At 34.6% G+C, this 24,328-nt stretch overlaps 1 protein-coding gene across 4 annotated transcripts in view; it reads right to left on the bottom strand.

Moving 5' to 3' along the window:
• LOC141707287 (intermembrane lipid transfer protein VPS13) overlaps positions 1 to 24,328 on the bottom strand; it is a 62,032-nt gene that overhangs the window by 12,017 nt on the left and 25,687 nt on the right. For 2 of the 4 annotated variants that reach the window (XM_074510360.1, XM_074510362.1), the window contains exons 18-35: positions 20,717 to 20,815; positions 20,486 to 20,587; positions 19,152 to 19,210; positions 18,904 to 19,006; positions 17,627 to 17,770; positions 17,339 to 17,470; positions 12,317 to 12,600; positions 8,969 to 10,542; positions 7,681 to 8,870; positions 4,883 to 5,011; positions 4,638 to 4,793; positions 3,059 to 3,667; positions 2,893 to 2,964; positions 2,330 to 2,794; positions 2,034 to 2,220; positions 1,230 to 1,953; positions 982 to 1,101; positions 533 to 806 (exon numbers count right to left, since the gene is read on the bottom strand). In XM_074510360.1, the coding sequence (XP_074366461.1) occupies positions 533 to 806; positions 982 to 1,101; positions 1,230 to 1,953; positions 2,034 to 2,220; positions 2,330 to 2,794; positions 2,893 to 2,964; positions 3,059 to 3,667; positions 4,638 to 4,793; positions 4,883 to 5,011; positions 7,681 to 8,870; positions 8,969 to 10,542; positions 12,317 to 12,600; positions 17,339 to 17,470; positions 17,627 to 17,770; positions 18,904 to 19,006; positions 19,152 to 19,210; positions 20,486 to 20,587; positions 20,717 to 20,815 (6,423 nt within the window). The remainder of the gene's footprint in view (positions 1 to 532; positions 807 to 981; positions 1,102 to 1,229; positions 1,954 to 2,033; positions 2,221 to 2,329; positions 2,795 to 2,892; positions 2,965 to 3,058; positions 3,668 to 4,637; positions 4,794 to 4,882; positions 5,012 to 7,680; positions 8,871 to 8,968; positions 10,543 to 12,316; positions 12,601 to 17,338; positions 17,471 to 17,626; positions 17,771 to 18,903; positions 19,007 to 19,151; positions 19,211 to 20,485; positions 20,588 to 20,716; positions 20,816 to 24,328) is intronic. The other 2 variants (XM_074510361.1, XM_074510363.1) reach the window with 2 other exon arrangements.

Below are 24,328 nucleotides of genomic sequence, written 5' to 3'. Positions count from 1 at the left end.
ATTAGTTATTAGTAATTATAATATAAAATAAATAGGTCCTAAATATAATTAAATAAGAGTAATAAAGTAAAAGCAATTGAAGTAGTACTGTAAAGACTACCAAAATTTTAATGTTTCGGCTATTATAATAAAGCATAGATGTGATAATTTTGCATTAAGTAGCTTCCCAGAATTTTGCAAATTCATTCAATTTTTTTTAATGAGTTTATCAAAAATATTCTGAATAGAATTAATTGTGATTATTATTACGAGTCATTTTCTATAATTAAGCATGGGTCAAATAATGGATACGGATCCCTTCCGAACCAAAATATGGATACAAAAGCTGAAAAATTCATGGGTCAAATTTAAGTTAAAAAAATTTATCTGGACCTAAATATGGATACCAAACCTTAGTAATAGGTTATCAAACAATTGATAACATATAGATATAAATAATATACAGATTCCCTGAACACTCACCATTTTTCTATTGCAAAAATTCATTCTTGGCTAAAAGGAGTACAGGACTGATAAGTAACAAAAAACTAACCTCTTTTGAGAAATTGTCTACTCTGTATGGCATATAACCAGTATCATCATCGGATATCAGGATCAAGTTTGTGCCAGAATTTCCATTGGAGCTTCCACTGATCTTCTCATCTCCAATTAAAACATCAGCATTTTGGACTTCAACGCGTATCATATTGAGTTCACCAGAAACATAATTTCTCATTTTTAACTGAGTGTCACCAAGATGCTCAGGCAAAAAACATCCTGACCATTGCCATGAAGGTTCATCAAAACGAACTGAAACTAGTAGGTCCCTGAAACAATGTAAAGCATGACTATATATAGGTTCACGGCTAGAAAAAGATGAAGACTTAAACAAAGATGATGATGCAATATATAGAGTAATATATATACCGAATTTAAAACACGTCTGTCTGTTGCACTGTATCATAATAAAATAGTGATATATACAAGATCAATGTCGATTACCTTGGGGTATAATCAGCCCAACGAATTTGAGAATGTTGTCCAATTTGTAGATAGGATATAGAATCAGTTCCTTTTTGCTTATAATACAGATTCCGGCTGCACGCATTACTGATCACATATCTGCATAATTTGGGAGCAATAATTAACAATGGAGACTCATTAATGTCTTAGATTTAGACAATCGACTGAGAATCATTCACCTAGTCACTATTCAAGTAACCTCATAATAAGATATTCTAGGGAGATACCTAGGCTGAAAAGTGATCATTCTTGTTCTCCCAGAAATTGGCCCAGCAACCTCAGTTGATGTAACAGCTATCGTGTACCCAGCATTCGGAGATGGGTACAGGACAGGAACTCTAATTGAACCAGTTGAAGGAGCAAGGGAAAATGGACCTGACCAAAAATAGTTTTGACTGCTATCCTTGTGACCCTTGAGCTGGCCTCGACTTACTTGAACCTTGATATCACTTGCAGAGGACTTAGGATCAGGTGAATACATGCAACCGCTAACCCTTTTATGACCAAATTCTACAAAATCGGGGAATTTCGAATTTGACTGACTGCTAGAACCGGACAAATTTTTCGAATTTCTGGCTGTTGACTTTTCTGCACATATTTGCTTGGATGAAGCTCCACGTAATTGTGAAGAGTGGGGTTCCAAAAGCTTCCTAGTTGAGATAATGCGATTGTTCAAGGAAAAATTTCTCATATTACTATTATGCAAGGTTATTTGGGAATCTTGATCAGAGCATAGCAGACTCAAACCATCTTTTCTGCTTGGAAGTAGATCTTCCTCCAGATTATAACAAGATGGAAGAGTACAACCACACCCTCTAATATCACCGACACAATTAGAAATGACAAGCGGAAAAGCTGTGCAGTTATATAAAAGAAAAGGGACTGAAATATATATTTCACGAGCTCCTGAGGCTGCCTCCATAATCATCTCGATCGAAACATATAAATTACCTACAAAATATGACGAACATTACTCAAAATTATTTCTAGTACATTAAAGTTGTGTTTTTAAAAAAGTATCAACATAACACCTTCAGATAATGAATCAGAATTGAAGGAAATGGTTTCAGACGCAGAAAACTTTGTTCCGCTAAACTTGGCCACAGCACCAAATTTTTCTGAACGGGGAAATTTTAGAACCGAAGGTCCATATCCGTGAATGGTGAAGACCATTGCAAGGTCATGTGAAGAATCAATATGGAAGAAAGAAGTTTCTACCTGAAAAAGAATCAGAACATGCAGGCATCAATTTATCTGAGACTGAAGCTTCAAGAACATTTAAAATTGCCAATGCAGTTGCTATAGCTAGCTACAACAGGCTACATACCTCAGTCAGTGTTGCAGAACGTGTAACTCCACCACTTTCTATCTCTAGAGTTATAGACACAGGTAAAAAGTTATTCACTACTAATGGACTACTTATAGTCACCAGGTGTAGAAAACACTTTTTTGACTCATCCACGGTGGGCAAAACTTGATGACAACTTTCAAACGATTGTTTCACAGTATTGACACTATACTCAGATGTACCACCTCTGAGCCTGCCAGATGCAGGTAAGCACATATCATGCACTGATAAGCAAAAGCGAAACGGGTCACTGCTTGGATGAGATGGATAACAAACAACAGAACGCAAAACTCCAACATTACTTTCATGTCCAACAATATTTGAGATGTTATAAGCCTCACTCCATAGGTAGGAATTGCCAATGGGGCGCCATCTCATTCGCCCTGCCTCAGCCAAATGTAGAGGAAGGGGAAACTCTTGACCAGGATATATAGGATCTAGCATCTGAAAAAAACATGTTAAATTCAATTGGAACTTTATCACCGATATGAAAGTTTACCACAGCCTAGAACATTGACCTGTAAGAAGTTTTCATACTATACCTTTGGAGACACACCAAATGGAATATCAAATCGTACTTCAAATGGTGTAGAAGTACCATTTAGCAGGACAACCTGAAATGAGAAAAGTTTACTAAATCTGTAGAATTTTTTTTGACAAAAAAAACCTGTGGCATTTAAAAGTAAAATAAAATAAACATGGACATACCGTTGAGTACAACCGGATCAGTTTTGTATACCGTTGTACAGAAACATCAACAACAACGGGAACAACATAGCCACTGTCCAACTCAGCTTTGTTCTTTCCTAGGTAATTGGTTTTCAAGCCATCAGGGGTATCACCTTTTAGACTCTTTGTTGACTTAGAAAAGTCCACGTTAAAGCAGCTGATGCCTACGAGATCCATTGAGATAGGAGCGGATGGAATGGAAGTACCTTCAAGTCGAATGACAACATACCGGTGTGCTGTGTACATAAATTGCTTATCACTAAGTCTCTCAGAAGAATGGGCAGGCCTATGGCGGAAGAGTTGTTCCTCTGGAGTTTCATCAATATATATTGGAATCGAAGAACCTGGTTGCACAATTATCTCGTCTTCTAATGCTGATACATCCAAGTCGCAAGTGCTAAGTGGGCCCTCAATGACGTGGAAAGAAAGAGGCAAGGAAGTCAAATTCTGTATTCTATAGGGAGCATATCTTCCACCATAAATGCTTTCCCTGGTCTGATTTTTAAAAAAACTAGGGCTTTCAGAATGACCAGGCAACCCTGGAAGACCCCATGCATCTGCAATCATATCGATTGCTCTAAAGACAACCTGTAGAAAGTAATAAATATTATATAACATGTAACATAAGGATAAGCTTTAGATTTAAAAAAAACAAGACAGTAGATGATCATATTTATCATTGTCAAAAATAAAAGAATAAATAATTCACCATTAACAATCTAAAAATTAAAACTTCTATCAAATTCTCAATATCAGACCCCCACCCTCAAGCACACACCATTGCCCAAAGTGACTTACACCATTTCCCAAAGTGACTTATGCGACTTGAAACTCCTCATGCCAAAAGTATCCATCAAAAAGCTGAGTGTGAAACACAATTTAATGATCCAGGGTCATATTCAAATTGTTAGCAAAGTTCAAATAAGATAGGGAAACCGTCACTTCAATGAATTTGAGACTTAAGAGGATTGAAAAATGGATGGAAAGACACATTAAAATTACACGGCCAGCAGGCTACTAAATGTTATATTAATTTGCCATTTCCAAAAATTTAAAGGCAGAATCGGGTACGGGTGTCGGATACGGGTGCGGATCCAAGTGTCAGACTCTTTTTTTTTGTCAAGAAGTGTCAGACTCTACGTTTTTAAAAAATTAGGATTCTTGGATATGGATCCAAAATTGGACACGGGTGCGGGGATTTGGCATATAACCTTCACATAAGCAAAATTATACCTACTTTTTATATATTACATTTGTCAATTCATGTCTTTTACCACATAAAATAAACACATACATAATTGTTCAAGTCATATTTATAACATAAATCAAAAGGATATCATGAAGATAGTAATCCATACATCCCTCCCTAAAATTAAGAGGATTAAGTTGTTGTAAGGTCTTGTAAATCATATTGAACTAGATTTCCTAAGGTCAAAGTGTCCGGTTTCCATCTGAAGGATGCGACTCAGATCCCATACCCACACCCACGTCATGTCCGAATGTGTATGAGGGAAAAATTGAAGAGTCCAGGTAACTTAGTAATTTAGTACTCAAATACCTCGACAAAGGATTCTGTGATATTCAAGTTAAGTTCTGATGTTGATGAGAGAGAAATATCAGCCATTACTGCAGCATTTAGAAGAACACTGTTCTGGTTTCGCCTGTTTAAGCTCAAGTTAAACTTCCAAGGTTCCACAAAAGGCTCCCACAATACCTGGAAGGATTATAGGTAATACAAAGTCACTATTAAAAAAATGTAAAACGGATGTAAGGTAGAATAACACGTCTGAGCAATTACAATACCTTGTGAATATTATTGTAGTTCACTTGTAGATCACCAGAAATCGAGGTCTGTAGATTGTTCTCGTTGCTTACTGCACATAAGACTGAATTACGTAGAAGTACTTCCACTAGAGGTCCATTAGAGCATTGCTGCATTAGCATAAGACGCATAACTTAAATAGCTTTTCTGTTTATATTGTACAGGCTGGAATTTTAAGTATTAAAATGAAGAAACTGAATGGAAAATATTATTCATATAATCTTGATTAAAAGTACCAAAAAAACATCTGTATAAATATTACATTTTGAAAGAAATGGTGTCAAAGTTTTATTCAACATACGAGGAAAAAGAATATAATCATAGATACAAAAAAACATATATACAAATTTACTTCCACTTATGGAGGGAACCAAAACGGGCTGTGTGTGGCGTAAAAAAGCCTCCATATACCGGGACGGGTCAGAATTACATAGTTCATACTACTTCATTTGAGTTTAGTTAATCTTTAAACAAGTTAAAATGCTGATTTGGTCAAAAACTTGCTAAGTAACATTTTAAACATGTTTAGCTAAGATTACAAGCTGGTCAAACTTACAAGCTACGCTGGATGTTTCACAGGTTTGGTAAGGGTATCTAAGTCCTTTAATTCTCGTCTAACACGTAGAAATGATAATAATAATAAGCTCCGGGGATCAGCTCAGTTTTTTAGCTTAAACCAAAGTTTGGTTGAAGTAGCGAAATACCTTTTAATAATTGATGATTCCGCCATTCTGCAAGTAACAGGGAATAATCTTCTTATACATCAACATGAGTCTAGTCACAGACTTTTTGACATATTAACTTTAGAGAACATTTATCTGCGTATAAGCTAGAACCATCCTATCCAAACAGATAACCACGTTTTATAAATATGAAAGCAAATTTTACTTATCTGTAATCAAAACGTTATTTTGAAAACATAGGGACCTTTTTTATAAGCTAAGCCAATCATATCATTAATTAGATAAGAGAGTCTAGAAATTTAACTTTTCAGGAGTTTAATTGCTTAATTTCTTAGTCCCAATTTAAAGTTTCAGAGGAAAAAAGGCAAGTACAAGGGTCTTCTATCCATCAAGTATCAACCGTTACACTTTAAATCTATAATTTAGTAGTTTTGGGACCAAATAAGTTTACAAAACAATTAAAGTTATAAAACAATAAACTCATTTTATTACATCCATCAAACAATATCAAACAATACTAGCTTATATCCCGTGTGATGCACGGATTACTTTTAATATTTGTTTTTTGTATTTTTTTATCTTTTTTATAATTTATTCTTTTTATAAATATTTTAATTATAAGGGATTTTTAAAGTAATTAGCCCTTGTTTTGATTATATTTTGGAGGTACTAAAATTAAGTTCTGAAGCCCAAGTACCTAATTATAATGGTTTTTAAAATAATTAATCCTGTTAGGCTCCGGAGTTGTGCTTAGATTAAAAGTTTACATGCGTTTTAATTAGAATAGATTTGTAAAATAGTTAGGCCCGTTCATACAAGGCTTTAAAAATATTTTTATATTATATCTTGGATCCAAGTACTAAAACTAAGTACTTAATCCCATGTGGTCTTATATCGACCGAGACCGACTACCAAATTTTTAATGTTTCAGCTTTAACAATATTATTATAATAAAGCCTTGGCAATAAAGCCAAGTATTGAGGCCCAACTACCAAAAAAAGGTATCGTACCGATTACCAAATTTTCAATGTTTCAACTTTAACAATATAGTAGAGATATTATTGCCTAAAACATATTCAAAGGGTCTAATTGTTATTAATATATTCTTATGGACCTAGTTATTTTACATACATATTCTAATTAAATTATATTAAACTGCTTTGATTTAAACATATATATAGAGTTTCCCTTGTTTTTTATGGTTTCGAAGAAATGATTTCTATTTTAGATATTAACAGGTTTATTATTTTCATTTTTAAATGGTGTTCTTCCATGCTAATCTGTCGATAAGATGGAATGTTGTTTTATGCATCATATCTTTAATTTTATTTTCCGGATGGGCCATCCAGTGGTAGAAGAAATAGAGGGGTCTAAACGGACTATTAGCAATGAACAAGGAGCTCCTCCATTGTATGTTTTGTGAAATTTAGTAGTAGAATTGGATGTTCATCCAATTGTCATTCAACATAGCTTTGGATTCCCCAGATCATAGTTAAGGAATCAAAATCAGACCCAGGATATTTTCATGATAAATAACTTAATATTTAAGATGATTTAACACATGCATAAAAATAATTTGTCGTGCTAAAATTACTTACCCGGTGTTAAAAAATTATCTTCTAAAATATTGTCAGCAAAGGTTAAGGGTTCAGGTCTATGCGAATATAAAAAATAACAAATTACTAATTTCTGAGTATCTGGTCGCATGAAACAATTAGATAAATCACTTAACAAAACAATTCAAATACACAACATTTTCCAAACTTATTATTTCGACATATATTTTAATTTATAGGTTTGCTTCAGAATTTGAAAATGGAAAAAGGTGCACGGATGAAGTAAAAATGATAGGAGGCAAATATAAACATCGTGTGTTATCTTGAGTTAAAACACAGTACACAAAAAATTTTCAATAAAAAGTATATAAGATCCTTGAATCGCATGGGTTGCAAGCGGGTCACAGTCATGACTGATTAGAATATTTTATTAAGTATAGGATTATATTCAGGTTATACAGTAGTTTAGGGAATAAACAAGATTATAAGAGAAGATGCAGCCCAATCAATAATTAGGACGCAAGTAAAAAATATGCATACCTTTCCATCAATCAAAAGAAGAGAGAACTTTCTTAGATGTAAGTTCAAGTCTGTTCTACCAAATGCCAACTGTGATGATCCTTGTGAAGAGCTTCCAAGCATAATATGTCGACAAATATAACATATATGATGAGAAATCCATACGTCGATGCTATCACATCGTACTTCTCCTTTAATCTGCATAAGGTCTACCTGTTTACTAATGTCAGCTTCCAAATTCACTTGAAAGATATGAAAAAAACGCCACACCCGTTCGCTTATTTCCTTGCACAATTCAACTGTTCCATTTGTTTTTTCGAAGTTGCACTTTACTTTGGCAGTTTTGCCATCAAAAACCAGTTCATTACTTTTACTTTCTAAATCAACAACAATGAAACCATATTGGTCTGTTTCATATATATTGCACGAATCTTTGTGAACTTGGAGTTCAGCAAATTCACGAAACAGCTCGCCACTGACTTGGACAGGTACACGGGCTGTTATGGTAATATTTTCTGACTTCAAATGAAGAAAAGTACGGCGCTTCATGGTCTGTGATGCAAACTTATTTGAAATACTATCAGAATGAGGAGGATTTAAAACATCAAAATCTTCATTTCCAGCTTGATCTACAAGATCAATTAAGTTCCGTGATGATACTTCCATAACAGGAACTTTGGATCTTTGTTTAAAGTATGAACTACACAGGTCAATGAACTCACACCAGTCAAACGAGTAAAACCATATGTCTAATGGCGGAAGAGAAACATGAGTCTCAATCTCTGACAGCGTAGCAGTTAAAGTATTTACCTCAGTTGCCACTGAGCTTGAGCAGGACTCCACTAACCTAACAGAATTAATCAGTGAGATCAGTGATATCGTGGAGAACGAAATATCCAGGTAATGAGGTTCATCAATTTTCAAAGACGCGTAGCATAAAAGCTGTGTTTTAGCTTCAAAAACAAGTGTAGATGCAGCTAACTCTCGTTTTAAGGAGTACAATTTCACTGACACTGAATCACAGGAACACTTGATCTCTGTCAATACTACAGTTGAAGATTCAGCCAGAACTTTTTTCTTCTCTTTTGTACTCCTCCTGAAGTGGAGAAACTGCTGAATGTCGGATGTAAAACCTCGAGATTCAGCATCAACAGCGGAAAACTGATTTATAATATCCAGCAGTGCTTCAAAACCAGCAAGTACATGAATACCTGCCATTCAAATTTTTAAAAAAAATCAGCTAAACCCAGAGAGAGGTGGAATAGCATCAAGAGACTATAAGGTAAATATTGGATACCACAATACCTACCTTCAACCATCAGGTGGATATTGCAGATCTTTGCCATTATACATAGTGGAGAAGGGCCTGAAGGAGGAGAGACAGACTTGCAGGGAATTCTAATCCATACATCAAAATTAAGCTGAGAGATTAAGGTTGCAATTGTTTGTCCTGTGATTTTATTGAATACCAAGAAATCAGAGGCATCATCCTTCAGGAATAATAGTTGAAGCGATAAATCATGCGCAAATATGTTTAAACAGTCACTCTTGCCATTAACTTTATGAACTGGAACCAAACATTCGACAGGAATGTCCTTCAGTATATTTTCTGAACTGCATTTTTCTATGAAAGTACAAAGAAATTGCGGGATGTTAAGCTTTAAAAGATGACAGTCATCATCCTCAGCTGGTACAAATAAAGAAGAGTCCAGCACTTCAAACTTAAGATCAATTTTCATTTTATTTTTGACCAATTCAGAAGTTTCATCAACTGAATACTGCTTCATATTTGGTTTCCAATCAGTCAATGAGAAGTAGCCCAGTAATACTGCCAAATATTCAGGTGGTAAAATGCAAGAAACATGCTGCGCACTGAAGCTTGATTCCATAATAGAACCAAGTGATCCGTTCTGTACTTTCCTGACGCGTATGTTTAGAATTGAAGAGAGATCAGGTAATAAGGGTCCCCATAAAATGTCACTTTGATGTTGAGTACACCAAGATGATGAGAGGGTCAATCCCTCACAAGATAACAATACGTCAAAGCAAACATCATATATGTTAATAAATGATTTAGATGTGGGCACCGTCACTGTTCCGATCAGACTTGCGGAGTCGTGAAAATGCAATCTAACACTGCTGAGATTTATTTCAACTGCAAACATTTCAGCCCTATCGACAGGCAACAACGTAGGCAAAACCGCAGCATCAGATATAGAGTTAACTGGTTGAGCATTTAATCGTTCAGACCCTTTTTTACAGCTTAACCTTGGACTTCTAATTTTTCTGTCTCTCAATTTAAGTAGATCCCTCCACTCAGGAACAGCAAAGTTCTGTGAACTTTCAAGGTTGAGAAGGGGACCATCATTATTTATTGTAACAAATGGAAATTGATCCACAGGAATGCAATCCCATTCAGAAGCACTTGTGTCAAAGTAGTTTGAGAAACCAAATCTTTGGAACTCAAAACATGACCCTGTTAATGAATTACTCTCAACAGCATCCCTGGAAATGGTATCATGAGATGCCCCACACTTGGCTAGTTTATTAGAAAATCCAACCAGCTGACCGATTATATAGGGATAAATATGCAGGTCAGCATCACTAAACCATATTGAGTACCTGTGCCGATTAATATCCAAGTTTCTGCTAGCTTGATAATGTATCAAAAAGCATTCCTCGCCACAAGTACCTTTTTTATCAACAATTACATGTTTGTTACCGACTTCAGCATCCGTTTCATGCGCTTGTGCATGGCTGTTAGAAACTGTTGCTTCAGCGGAGCACAAAGTTCGAATTTTGTTCTCATTTTTAATCGGGCAAATGATAACACTTAAGGACTTGCTACCAATCCGCCACTCAGAGAGCCTTGCAATAGATAGCCTGAAATTACGACAAGGAAGCATGAGCTCTTAAATGAACAAAGCATGGTTTGCATGAAATGAACTTTCAGAAAAATGTACGAAATTATATACTCCCTCCGACCCATTTTATTTGTCTTTGTTTCCAATTTAGTTTGTCCCAGAATTACTTCTTCAATTCCTTCTATGTATTTTATCTTTGTTAAATATTAAATAATTTAGAGATTTCATACTTGACTTACATTTCTCACAAGATAATAAATGCTTTATTTCACTCTTCTATTTCTTATTGACGCACATAAATACATTCGAATTTTATTTGACCATCATCAATGAGGGTAGCTTAGTCTAAAATCTATTTACAACCTCTGTCGTACATTATATATAAATGAGGGTAATCATGATTATTGCATAAAAACTCATCATACACTGTCCCCCACGAGATCAAACAGCCCAAACCCCAAAGTAGTAATTATAAACCTATCTGCCCAACTGTTGTTCCTTTGCTCTTACATTGTATATCGAATTGGGAGATGGCTGTAGAGAAGGCCAGTGAGAATGGTTAATCCAGGTAAATGATTAGACCTCCTCCCGTCTACTTGTTGTGGAAGACTGACAACCAAGCAATCTGTATAAACTATTTTTGTGTTTTTATTTAAGCTAAAAGCTGAACTTGTAGCTCATCCAGATGCAAACAGAAAATGGAGCACCATTTATTATGTAAGTAGTAAATTAATAATTGCAAAAAAGACCTAGTTTCAATTAATTTGTATGCTTACAATATGCAATAAATTTTTAGCTTCACTCGAAAAGGAGGACTCGACTAGCTCAACTACGTTTTGATTGATCTAGTTTTGTCAAAATAAAATTGTGCACCGTGACATCAATATACCTTGCGTGAGACAGTTGATTCCCATAACTTTGAGTGAAATTGACAACAGCAATGAATGCTCAGTAAGGAGGATAGATTAATTTGAAAGATGGAACAATTGCTTCCCGTGCAAGAGAAGCTAGCTACAAGTGGTCACAAACTCGATCAACTTCTTCATAAAATCTCGACAAGAAAGGGATGTCCACTTGGTATAACATCTACTAGTTTCACCTTTTTTAATAAAAGGACAAAGAAGAGGAAGATGAACCTAAACTCGAGAGAGGGGATCCTAGCACCAACTTTGATGCTTTTGATGTAGATCGCATAGAAGATGAAGACTGAAGATGTATATCGTAGTCGTATGTTTTTTTATTATATTTGCAAGACTTATTTGAATGTTACGTTGTTTCAGACTTGATTTATGCTTGACTTAATTAAATGTGTTGACTGTGATATAGGCTGTCGGGTTCCTACCTTTATCAATCTAATTCCATAATAGTTGGTTGGTCGCGGAGTTTCCTTTATTCTATTTGTTAGTGCTGCATATTGCAGTTTAACTTCTGGAATCAGGACGATCAGCTGAATTGGCAACAATTGTTTGCAGGTACTAGGGATTATACCCGCTACTACGAATGCAGAACATATAGATAAATTTATATAATCACAAACTATAAAATTTCACAATAAATTAAAACTGCACTAAAAAAGCATGCAAAGCCAGACTAAAATGTATGCTCCTTTAAGCCAAATGACTCTGCTGGACATAGTTTTTGTCATGACTTAAAAAAGCTTCAAAAGATCTTGCCCAAGATAAAGTTTAGTAAAACACTAAAACATCATCTTCTCTTCCAGCAAGCAGAGAAATAAAGAACGATATTCTACTAAAAGACCTAGGGGAAGGAAAATATGTTGTCGAGCGACTTACCGAACATTCAACTCCTGCAGAGAAAGCTTCAAAATGCAGCTATGTTCTGTACCATTTTCAAGGTCCACCAATAAGCTGGCTGATCCCAGGTTTGCAACAACAGAGAAACAATTGATACTAGAGGTCCTCCCCCCATTAAACTGTTTCTTAGACGAGGCGGCAGTTTTCACCATTTCTCCGTCTGCTGCCGGTTTCAGTGTACTAAAGTTAGAAACAAATTCCAGTATCGCACCATATCTCGACAGTGAAAAATGTGCAAATAAAGATGATATAATTACACAAACCTGCACATGAAAATTAACAATGTAACTTCTCATATAGATTTATGCATTTTTATGCATAAGAAGTCTAAACTAAACTTAAAGCATACGGTGTCTGTCAATGAAGTGTCCCGTACTAAAATTGAGCCAAAATTTCAGAGACAACAATGTGGAAACATTGAATACTAATGACCTATATCTATACCTACACCATAAGAAGGTATGAGACAGTATATATTAAAAATTAAAACATTTTTATACTCTAATTTTGTGATTGCTTGGGGAGAATGGAATGGAACGAAATGGAATAAATGTAAGGGAAACAATGGAGGTAGGAGGGAACATTTTAAAAAAAGATCAGCATAACGTGAATCCAAATTTGGAAGTTTAAGCTCTACTTTAGGCTCTTAGGGATGGAATGAACGAAGGAAAAAAAAATTAAACATTTACCCATAAAAAATTAAAAGTAATATAGTTTAACTTTCATTATGTGCCCTACAACTTCATCCATTCCATCCAAACACAACATTAAGGTTGTGATTCGAGTCGGGGAGCAGCTCGAACTCAAACTTGTTCTAAGATCAGCTCAGCACGAGCTTGTATACAAGTCGAGCTGTGTTCAAGCTCGTTTAAACAAACTGAGCCGAGTATGTACCGAACTCGATTAAAGCTCAGTTAGAACTTGTTTAAAATTTACAGTTAAATAAATTTTTATTATTTATAAATTTAGTTTTAATTAGATTTTAATAATTTTGAATTTTTTTATTTGTTGAGCTCGTGAGCTAACTCGACTCGCCTCGTCTAAACCCGGTCGTTTAACTTGCGAACAAACTCAACTCGACTCGTCTATCAATAGAGAGTCAAGTTTGGTAAGATATTTGAGCTACTTTAACATAAACGAGCGGCACTACCCTTTTAAAAAAACTCGAACTCGTTTATAAGATACACAGCTCGTCTCCGGCCGAATTACAGCCCAACAAAACATCATTGCAACCAAACACAACACAAATTATGTTAAATGGCGATGACAAAAAATACAAGAGAATTTTCGCTCTTGTATTTATATATGTACAACAGAGCTAACTAGAGCTACAAATCAGCTAACAAATTCATTCATAGCAGCCTGTAAATCGCCCTACAATGTCCCTTAATATAAGCCTTATATATCACACATCACCAGCCTCTATATTAGGCCTAATAAAGCTCTTACACACCATAGATTTACGGGTATTAATATTCACAACTATAACATAAGCTGTTGATGTTGAATATCCCAACTCAAATTAATATGGGTTAATCTAGTAGCATCAATTTGCCACTAAGAATCTTGTGCCCTTGGCACTTCAAAACTTTTGTAAAGACATCAATTGCTCGACAATTAGTACTAACAGGAAGCATCATATTGACTTTCAAAGTAAAACTTATCAAACCACATTCTCGAGGATTGCCTTTATCTATGCAAAGAGCGCATTCACTTGCAAACTTTATTTGGAGCTATCCATGTCATGCCATGTTGAAAGTAAATTTCCTCTTTGAGAAAACCAATTAAAAAGGTATTTTCACAAACATTTGATAAAGGCCAAGATCTGGCGCAAATGTCTGTTCATAGTCGAGATCATATTCTTGTCTATTACCAAGTGCAACCAATCGAGCTTTGTATCTATCGTCATAGGACATGTGTTTCACACCATAAACCGACATACTATCAATTGGCTTAACATTTGGAGGTAAGGGAACAATATCCCAAGTACGATCTTCTTCTGCAATTACCTATCTATTGAACTTTCATGAAAACAAGCTCCTACAATTATAGGTATGACATACCTAAATTATGGCTACAAATCAACTAAGAAATAGCCTTAATTTAATTATAAATCACCCTACGCCATCCCTTACTATCAGCCTGTTATATCACACATTAACAACCTCTATATAAGGCGAAATAAAGCGGTTATCAAGGTTATTAAGTAGCCCAGTCGAGGCTTTAAAATATAAATTTTTATGGATAAATGTAAAACTTTATAATTATAAAATCAATTTAAAACACCAAAATCAAATAAAAATCATTTTTAGGGTAAATAAATAACAAAAATTCAGTTTATGAATAACAGAAGATATAAAAATTTGTTTTGTTGTTTTTAAAAAAGTAATGAAATAAATTAAAAACAAAAAAAAAATTAAAGAAACAAAAAAAATGATTTAGAACGGGTTTTTTATAAAACATAATAAAAAAGTACACGTGAATATATACAAAACATGTATATAGACACGTGCATAACAGTCCTCGGAGCAGAGATGTAGAAAGAAGAAAGAAGAAAAAATACAGAAAAGAGTTGAAGAAGACGAAGATAGAGATGAAGAACATACCTTAAATCTCCGTCGAAGTCGCCCAAATCCTTTTCTTACTTTCCAGATTAACAATCGGGTAAGTTTTTTGTTTAAAAACCCCTATTTGGACCATCTGGCCGGGTCGTGTACCGGGTCGGATCGGGTAAAACCCTTGAAAGACAGAAATACAAAGTCGCTCAACTTATTTTCCAACAGTGACTTGGCGACTAGTCGTCGACTTGATAACCATGGCGGTTACATAACACAGATTACCACTATCAATATTTACAACTATAATACACATTGATGCTAGATAATATATGAAAAATATGGACAAATATTACATGTTTGTGTGGTTATACACATTCTTGGATCCTATGTTTCAAAGCAAATATTTTTAATATAATCTACGCAATCTTGTATCTTATAAACTCATAATTTACTAAGTCAACTTTTATTATATAATCCAACTCTTTAATTTAATCTATTACATTGCGTTAGACCTTTATTAGCAGAGATTTTTATATTGCCTTACATAATTGCCAGCACGTGCAGCGCCTATGAGCTTTAATACAAAAGGTACAAGAAATAATATTTTTTAGAGTTCTCAAACACCAAAACAAAAAAACTTCTGTATAGTAAAATCAACTAACTACTTTTTGTATGGTACATTTTTATATTATTAACCATTCTAATAACATCTTCATGTAAAGAATTTATAATATTCATATATTATAATTCAATTCTAATGAAAATAAAAATTTACAAAGAATTTCACAAACTTTAATAGGACATCTGTACAAAGAAAAGAGTAACTATTCTAATTGAAATAGAATTCTGATTGAGTACCATATAAGATTTATTATTTTATATATTAAATATTTTCTTGGCCACTGACATCTGAAATCCAGCCAGAGATCTCCAACTCGCCTCAGGTAGTAGAGCATAGACATGCGTATATTAAATATTCAAATACAATTTGTATTGATAATTTATTTTGATTGCAATTTTATACTTAAGTACATAAAATAGTATATTCTATAACATAGAAGCAAGTCATAAGTTTATATCCTTAGAAATTAAATAAAAAATGATTATACACATACAACGATACTTGACGCTAGTATAAAATAAAAATAAAAAAGTAATATATATAGAGTCGCACTCAACTTAGAACCAATCCTTAAATTAAAACCTTAGAACCATTACAATATAAGGTGAATTTTGCTATATAACCCTAAATTTCAAATAAACTCTCAGGATCTAAACCTATATACATGCTTTTTGCATCGTTGTGTATGCTTAAAAATGTTTTCAAAATATAACACATACACATGACATTTTGCATGTGCAATTCTGTTACAGAACCCTAATTTATACTACAAATAAGGTAAAGTTCTACACATAAACTCTACGTAAATAGCATATTAATACTACGTAATAAAGCGAATTTTTCTGCAAAATGTTATGTTCTACGCCTGAACTCTACATAAATAGCACTTTAATATACACAAGAAAGCGAATTCTACTGGAGAACCCTGGTTAATACTACAAGTAAGGCAAATGCTGCAGAACCTTAAATTTTGAATAGACTATTTAAATTTAATTATGAAAATATCATATAATTTCAATACAAAATACATAGTTCAGCTAAAGATTACAAAACTACGAAATAAGGCGAATTCTGCCACAGAATTCTAAGGCTAACTTACCTAAGATGTATCAGTTGTAAGAGTTCTTAGGCTAAGGGTTCTACAAAGAACATGACCCAAATATACATATATATACATATATATATAGGCAAATGATCAATAGAAACTAAACTTAAAATAGAAACTAGAAACTAATCTAAGTCATTAAATCAATCTAATCAAATGGCCCCCCTAAAAGCACCACACCTAACTAATTTGCACCCTCCCACACACAATCTCAGCTTTTCCCCTCCGTTTTTAATTTGATTTTTCCCGTCAAATGGTAAGTTTTTCTTTAAATCCGACTTCACTGTATTTTTCTCCATCTCTCAACAATCGATTTGCATACCATATGTGTCATATTTCAAAGTAATTTAAAAAAAAATTATTTGGTTTCTAGTTTCTATTCTAAAATTGGTTTCTATTAGAGTAGCCCCCCATATATATAAATATATGTTACATATTCTAAACATTTCTTTACCTAAATCTGTTGACTAAAATGCAAGCGAAATGCGGGCCAACCCATTGTTTTAATTTTGTTTACTAAATATATAAACATATGGGTGGTATTCGTTTGAATTTGTGGATATATGTGTGCAACTTCAAATTTAGAAAATTAAAGAGATTACAATATCAAAGCAAAATTACACTCGGTGTTCATGCAATCACAAGTTATATAATATTTAACATTATTTTATAATGCAATAAAAGAGGAGTATATAAGTCAGTAAAATTAATTTCACCCGTGCATTGCTTACTTCAAAGCTTTTCATTATTGACTCATCTGGGATGACACAGGATGACACAGTAAAAGAAGCACCTAGCTTATCCAAAACAGAAAGCATATGGGGATTAAAAGGCGGCAATATATTTATCTGCAATAAGCCATCAATAGTTATGGTTTAACATAGTGGAATGAAAAACAGTTGAAAAAAAGCATATGAGGATTAGACCAATACATTTATCGCAATAAGCCATCAATAGTTTTAGTTTCACAGTGTAAAAAACATTAGAAAGATAGCAACACTAACCATAAAATCATCTAATTTGATTTCAAACCAATCATACAGATCTGCAAGCTGAAACCCCATGAGGCATGACTGATGATCCACAACCGATGAAACAGAACCTATATCATGTATTGACCGAAACGAAAGAGTTTGAGATTCCAAGACCTGCCACGATTAGTGTTTTAGAAAAAAGGTATGGAGTACTAATATCAATATTCAAGAATTTTCAATAAATTTTCAAGCAGCAAATGTTGCCACAAAAATTACTGCAAAGTTAGTGCATCACTCTATAAACAAAAAAATTAAATAACAGTCTACAATGGTCAAGAGATCAACTTCTTGCATCTTGTTGCAAGCCTCCTTTCCCACCTTTCGCTCTACTGTTCTTTCTCAGACCCGGCCTTGGGAGTTAAACTATTGAACATGTATGTTTCATGCAAGGTTATGATCGTGTGCTTTTAGCAATTAGCATTATTAGCAGTTAGCGTTACTAGCAGTAGTAAGGATAAACAAGAGTGTGTAACTTCTTAAGACTTAGTTTTAGTGCACACTAAGGTTTATGTTACCAAGTTCCTATTTTTAGTATTTTCCATAACTGGGTGCTGCATGCTAATCATGTTGTAAAGACAAATGCTAAATTAGAAATATCTCCTCTTTAAAATTTCTGTTCCTGAACTCTACTTGACATCATTTAACTTTTCAGTTCCAATTCAGATACCACTCCTCCGCATGTTACTTAGGCCTCATTAGTTTTCAACTGAATGAATCTGAATGTAGTATTTTCTGGGCGATTCATCCAATCATATCATTTGTCAGTGATTTTTTCATCTTTGAGCGATACAGATTTAGCTGATCATTCCTTCTAATAATTCTACTTGAATCGTTCAAATTTCATGGTGCGCTTGACTTGAACAGTGCACTTCCATGTTTTCTTTACATAACTGTTTAATTAGTTTGCAATATATTTAAAAATATTTATCAAATTTTGTTTATCAAACAATATATTATTCATTGTTCAGATTTATGATTCATTCAGATCGTTCAGAGATATTAATCATTCAGATATTAACTGTTCAGATATGCCAAAAGGCCCATTAGTAAGCATGTGGTTGAGGGTCCAAGGGAAGCATGAGTGTACGCCCATTTAAAATCCTGAATGAAGCCTTGAAATTATAGAATCAAAATAGGTACACACAACCTCCTTCAAAACATAATGTCAACCACACAAAGAAATACAAGTTAAAGTGCAATATCCACATTTAATTATGTAATTGACTACAATCATTTACAAGGCGTACCATTTTGTAAGGATCTGCATTTGCATTTTTCCATAAAACACTTATTCGATTATTGAAGATCTGGACATCCCACATAACCCTCTTGCGACTGGATAATATGTATCTGTCACATACATGGAATAATTAATCATAAAACATAATAGATTATATGCATTTACGATGCAATTAGTTAGAAAGTAGTGCAATAGAATTTATGAAGCTGGCAGTTTTTTACTTTAACAAAGATATACAGTTCAGATGAAACTTACTCGGCCTTTGATTGCAGTCGAACTTTGTCATCATCAATGCCATTCAATGATAACAAAACCTGCATATTAAAACAAAAAAAAAACCATAACAGCAACACCAGATAAATGAAGCTATAATCATAGCACTCACTGAAAAGAATAAGTTATAGTAGAATGATATCTACCACCATTATTCTTGTTAGTTAGAAACAGATAACCAATTTGCCTTGACAGGCTTGAAACTTCAACCTCCCACAGAGGTGAGAGTGGTACCTCCAGTACATAAAAATATAAAACACGTATTAAAATGAACAAAACAAGTTCAGACTTCAGAGTCCCAGGTTTTAATACTACATTAAGTGGTTTTTGGTGATCTTGCTATCTAATGACCAGTGTTAAGTTCTGAAGTAGATAGGGGATGTTCCTCCATCACTCTTTCTTCTTTCTTTTTATGTCAGCTTATCTAGGAAAAGAAAAGATGTAACATTTAATATATGTTTTGTGTCTGACTTAAATCTTTTGATATAAATTTCTTACAAAGATTATAATCCTATCACAGAGTACTTGTTAAGTAAGGGCTTTTAAGAAAAATGGGTCTGAACTCCGATCCGGTTACCCGTGGTAACCGGACCCTAGTTGATCGGACATGGACTGATCTATAAACTTTTCCGACATTATATCTGATCCCAAAATCAATGGAGTTTAATATGAATTAGTATTGATCCTATCCAAACTCGATCAATTGACAGGGCTATAAACGACAGGACGAAACAAAAACTGCAGAGACTTCAAAAACTGGGAAAATAGAAGTTCAGAGAGAGAGAGAGATGATGAAACTAATTCTACTTTCAGTATTCTTCAACATAACAAAGAAAAACACAAAGAAAAGAATGATTAGCTACTTCCCGCCAAGCTTTACTGCGACAAGAGCAACTAATCTTAAATTACCAATCAGAGAAGCACTAATTTGTTTGCCTTGTACATTAACTAAAAAGTGGTTGCACCAGAAACAATATCAACCTAAAGCAAGCTTGCAGAGATATCCTTGACCCACTTTGAGGGGAGAACAGAGGACAGAAAAAAAATTCAGGTGCAGTCAATTGCCAGATTTGCGGAATAAGTCCAAACTGAGTGGTAAAAAATCTAAATCACTTTAGTCCTTGAAGGGGTGTGATATGCAAATCTGTCTATCAGAGATAAGGTAATAGGTATCCATTTAAGGAGTAATAAATTATCATATTTCTGTCTTCATAAATAAAAATTGTCCATAGATACTACAAACAACAGTAGTTGACATTTTATATAGTATGTTCCTATTGATGAATAGTCACAAGGGTTAATATCGAGGAACTCACCCTTTCCTGCTGAAATGTGAATGACTGTAATATTCGATACAGCTCCATAACACTTAGGACAAAGTCCGAGTCAAAGGTCACTTCAAATGACTGAAGCATAACCTGAGCAGAAACATACAAGAGATCAGTTTAATGTGCAATCTTATTTCAAAATATTTACAGTATAAAAAGAAAGCCATAAACAGTTGAATATCCTCCACTGCCACTGATCACAAGTAAACAGGAAAATACCTTAACAGAGAATTCATTATCATGATTTAGAGGGCACAAATCAACTTGAATATTTACAGCAGTTTGCATCACTTCGGGGAGATGTTTGACAGGAACGGCCTGAAAAAGGTTCGAGAATTGGAATTTTGTTAAAAGTTTAAAAACGGATAGGTATAAAGGAAGAAAATTGTCATAAATTTAGCAAACAAAATTATATGCTCAAACTAGTTGAGAAGGAACAAAGAAATCAATTAACACGTAATTACACCGTCAAATGCATTTAAGACATTCGAGAACAGACACATTTTACAGTCGGTAAATTTTACATTTTAACCCGACAAAGTGTTGTAAGCTTTACAAGTAAAATCGGTAACCCGTTAACGATAATAATAATAATAAAGCAGTCATGCATTCGAAACATGAATGACAATAATTTAGTGTACCAATTTTAAACTGATAGCTCCAATACTAAGCATATTCGACAATTTCTAGCTTTAACCTTGTCTTCCAATGAAATTGTTCTACAAGTCTCAGATTGTGTATATCAGCTGTGTCTGTATGTGATAAAGGAAAGAAGAGCAGTAGTGTATGTAGTGATATATGTTGAAGAAGAGAAACTCAGGAACTATGTGTATATTAATATTGGTTGTAATTACAATGAGGGGGCTTCTCTCCTTATATAGGGAGTAATACTTGGTCCCCAAGATTGGAATAGTAAACCCTGTCTGATGAATTTATGTTGCTTACATCATCTCTAACAGTCCCCCTCAAGTTGGTGCATATATATCACTCATGTCCAACTTGCCAATAAGAGGATGAAGCATTTTTCCACTTCAACCCTTAGTTAAAACAGCAGCTAGTTGATCTTCTGATCTAACAAACTGAATATTGATGACATTATAATTAATATTCTCTTTAATAAAGTGTCGATCAATCTCAATATGCTTCGTTCGATCATGTTGAACTAGGTCATGTGCAATGGCAATAGCTGATTTGATATCATAATGCAGCTTTATTGGTGTGTCTGATGTAAGTCCCAACTCCGTTAAAAATAATCTAATCCATAGCAATTCACGTACACCTCGAGCCATAACTCGATACTCTGCTTCAGCACTACTAGATAGCACAACCACTGGTTGTTTCTTACTTCGCCAAGTAACTACATTGCCTCCAACAGATGTACAATATCCTGATGTGGAACGTCTATCATCTAGACATCCAGCCCAATCTGCATATGTATAGCTCTCAACCCCGAGATGTTTGTTATTAGTAAACATCACTCCTTTCCCGGGAGCAGCTTTAAGATACCTTAGTATCATATATACCGCGTCCAAATGGGGTTGACGAGGATCATGCATGTATCTACTTACAACTCCCACTGCATATGCTATATCCGGTCTTGTGTGTGAGAGGTAGATTAGCCTTCCAACTAATCTTTGATATTGAGTTCTATCAACAGTGTCACCGGTTGCTCCACAAAGCTTATGATTCGCTTCTATAGGAGAATCTGCAGGTCTACATCCCAACGTACCTGTTTCGTTTAACAGGTCAAGTGTATACTTCCATTGTGAAAGAAAAATACCACCCGGACCTCTAGAGACTTCAATTCCAAGTAAATACCTTAGTTTTCCCAAGTCCTTCATCTCGAATTCGGAGGAAAGTCTCTGTTTAACATCTGCAATCTCACATGTGTCATTGTCGGTGATCACGATGTCATCGACACACAATCAATACTGCGATCTTTTCACCTTTTCCTTTCGTGAACATGGTGTGATCTGAATTGCCCTGTTTGTAGCTAAATCTGACTACAGCTCTCTGAAATTTGCCAAACCAAACCCTTGGAGACTGTTTCAATCCATATATAGTCTTTTTTAATCTACATACTTTTCCAATGGTTGCTGCTGTAAAAAAGCCAGGTGGAATGTCCATGTAAACCTCTTCTTTTAGGTCTCCATGCAATAATGCATTTTTTACATCCAACTGTTTGAGTTCTCATCCAAGGTTTGCAGCACATGATATTAAGACTCAGATAGAGGCCATTTCGCTACTGGGGCAAAAGTTTCCTGGTAATCAATCCCGTAAGTTTATGTATACTCTTTTGCCACAAGTCTTACCTTGAATCTTTCAATCAACCCACTAGGTTTTTGTTTCACTGTAAACACCCATCTGCACCCTACTACCTTTCTTCCAGCGGGGAGAGTAGTTAACTCCCAAGTGTCATTATGTTTGAATGCATTCATTTCCTCTATCATGGCAGCTTTCCATTTAGGATCACACAAAGCCTCCTGCCAAGTACGTGGAACAGAAACACTAGACAAAGATGTCACAAGAGCAAGTGATGAAGGAGATAATGCATTATAGGACACAAAATTTGAGATAGAATGGTTAGTACAAGTGCGCACACCCTTTCTAATAGCAATAGGGAGATTCAGAGTAGGATCAAGAGCGTTACCATTATCAGTCTCAATTATAGGAGTTGTAGGATCTGCCTCGAGGTCAGAGATCTCTGGATGTGGTAAAGTGGTGGCATCATCATTTTTCCTCCAAGAAAATGTTATCAAATCTGGATGGTCAAATCTATTTAGATCATCTGACTCGCTAAAGACACGTGGACGTGATGATGATGTGTTTGAACTAGTGTTTCGATTAGTGTTTGATGATGATGTGTTTGACCTAGTGTTTGGGCTTGTATTAGGACTACGTACATCCGTGTTTGGGCTTGTATTTGGACTACGTACATTGATGAATGGAAGTGACTCCTCTGTAGCTTCATTATCAATACTATGTCGATTAATCTCCCCCTGGAGCAAAGATGAATAATACATGTGGTTTGATGATTAATACCACATGTATCCAAATAAGATGTAAATGGACCTTCATACTCGATACCATTATCTCTTCGAAGAATTTTAACAAAGGCATTAAACTGTGTTTGTAGCATGTGATGAAAAGATTTAAAACATCTGAATACTTCACTTTTGTGTTTAAGAAGATAGTAAGTCAAGAATGACAATCAACGAAAACAACAAACCACCAGTAGCCATCATGTGTAGGATGTCGAAATCGACCCCAAACATCTGTATGAATAGTAGAAGAAAGAGTAGCACTTCTTTTATTTCTAGATGGATAAGATGACCTTTTATGTTTGGCCAGTTTCCTTAGTATATTGCTTTGTTAAATTAGGAAAGAGATGTGTTAGAACACCAAAAGATGGATGGCCTCACCGTCTATGCCATTGATACAAAGACTCTAAAACAATACTAGATTTAGATGACACCTGATAACTTGTTAAAGGAGAAATATGAGTCCCTTCCATGACATAAAGACCATTCACCACTTTACCACTGCCAAGGACCTTACCCGTTGCCAGATCCTGAAATACGCAGTGAGGGGGGAAAAATGTTACTGAACAATTGAGATTTTCATTAATATGATGAACTGATAATAAGTTTGCAGTTAAAGAAGGAACATGCAAAACATCCGATAATGGTAATGATGATGAGAGACAAAGAGAAGTGCCCCGTCCATGAACAGGTGCAAGAGCTCCATTAGCAACACAAACATTTCATGTTTCACTGTGATATGATACTAGGAAACTAGAATTTCCAGCTGATGCTCCAGAATCAATAATCC

This window comes from Apium graveolens, chromosome 2 (assembly GCF_009905375.1).
Source record: "Apium graveolens cultivar Ventura chromosome 2, ASM990537v1, whole genome shotgun sequence".
NCBI lineage: Eukaryota > Viridiplantae > Streptophyta > Magnoliopsida > Apiales > Apiaceae > Apium > Apium graveolens.
Note: the sequence above shows the minus strand (reverse complement) of the source record. Positions and strands in the feature narration are given on the sequence as shown.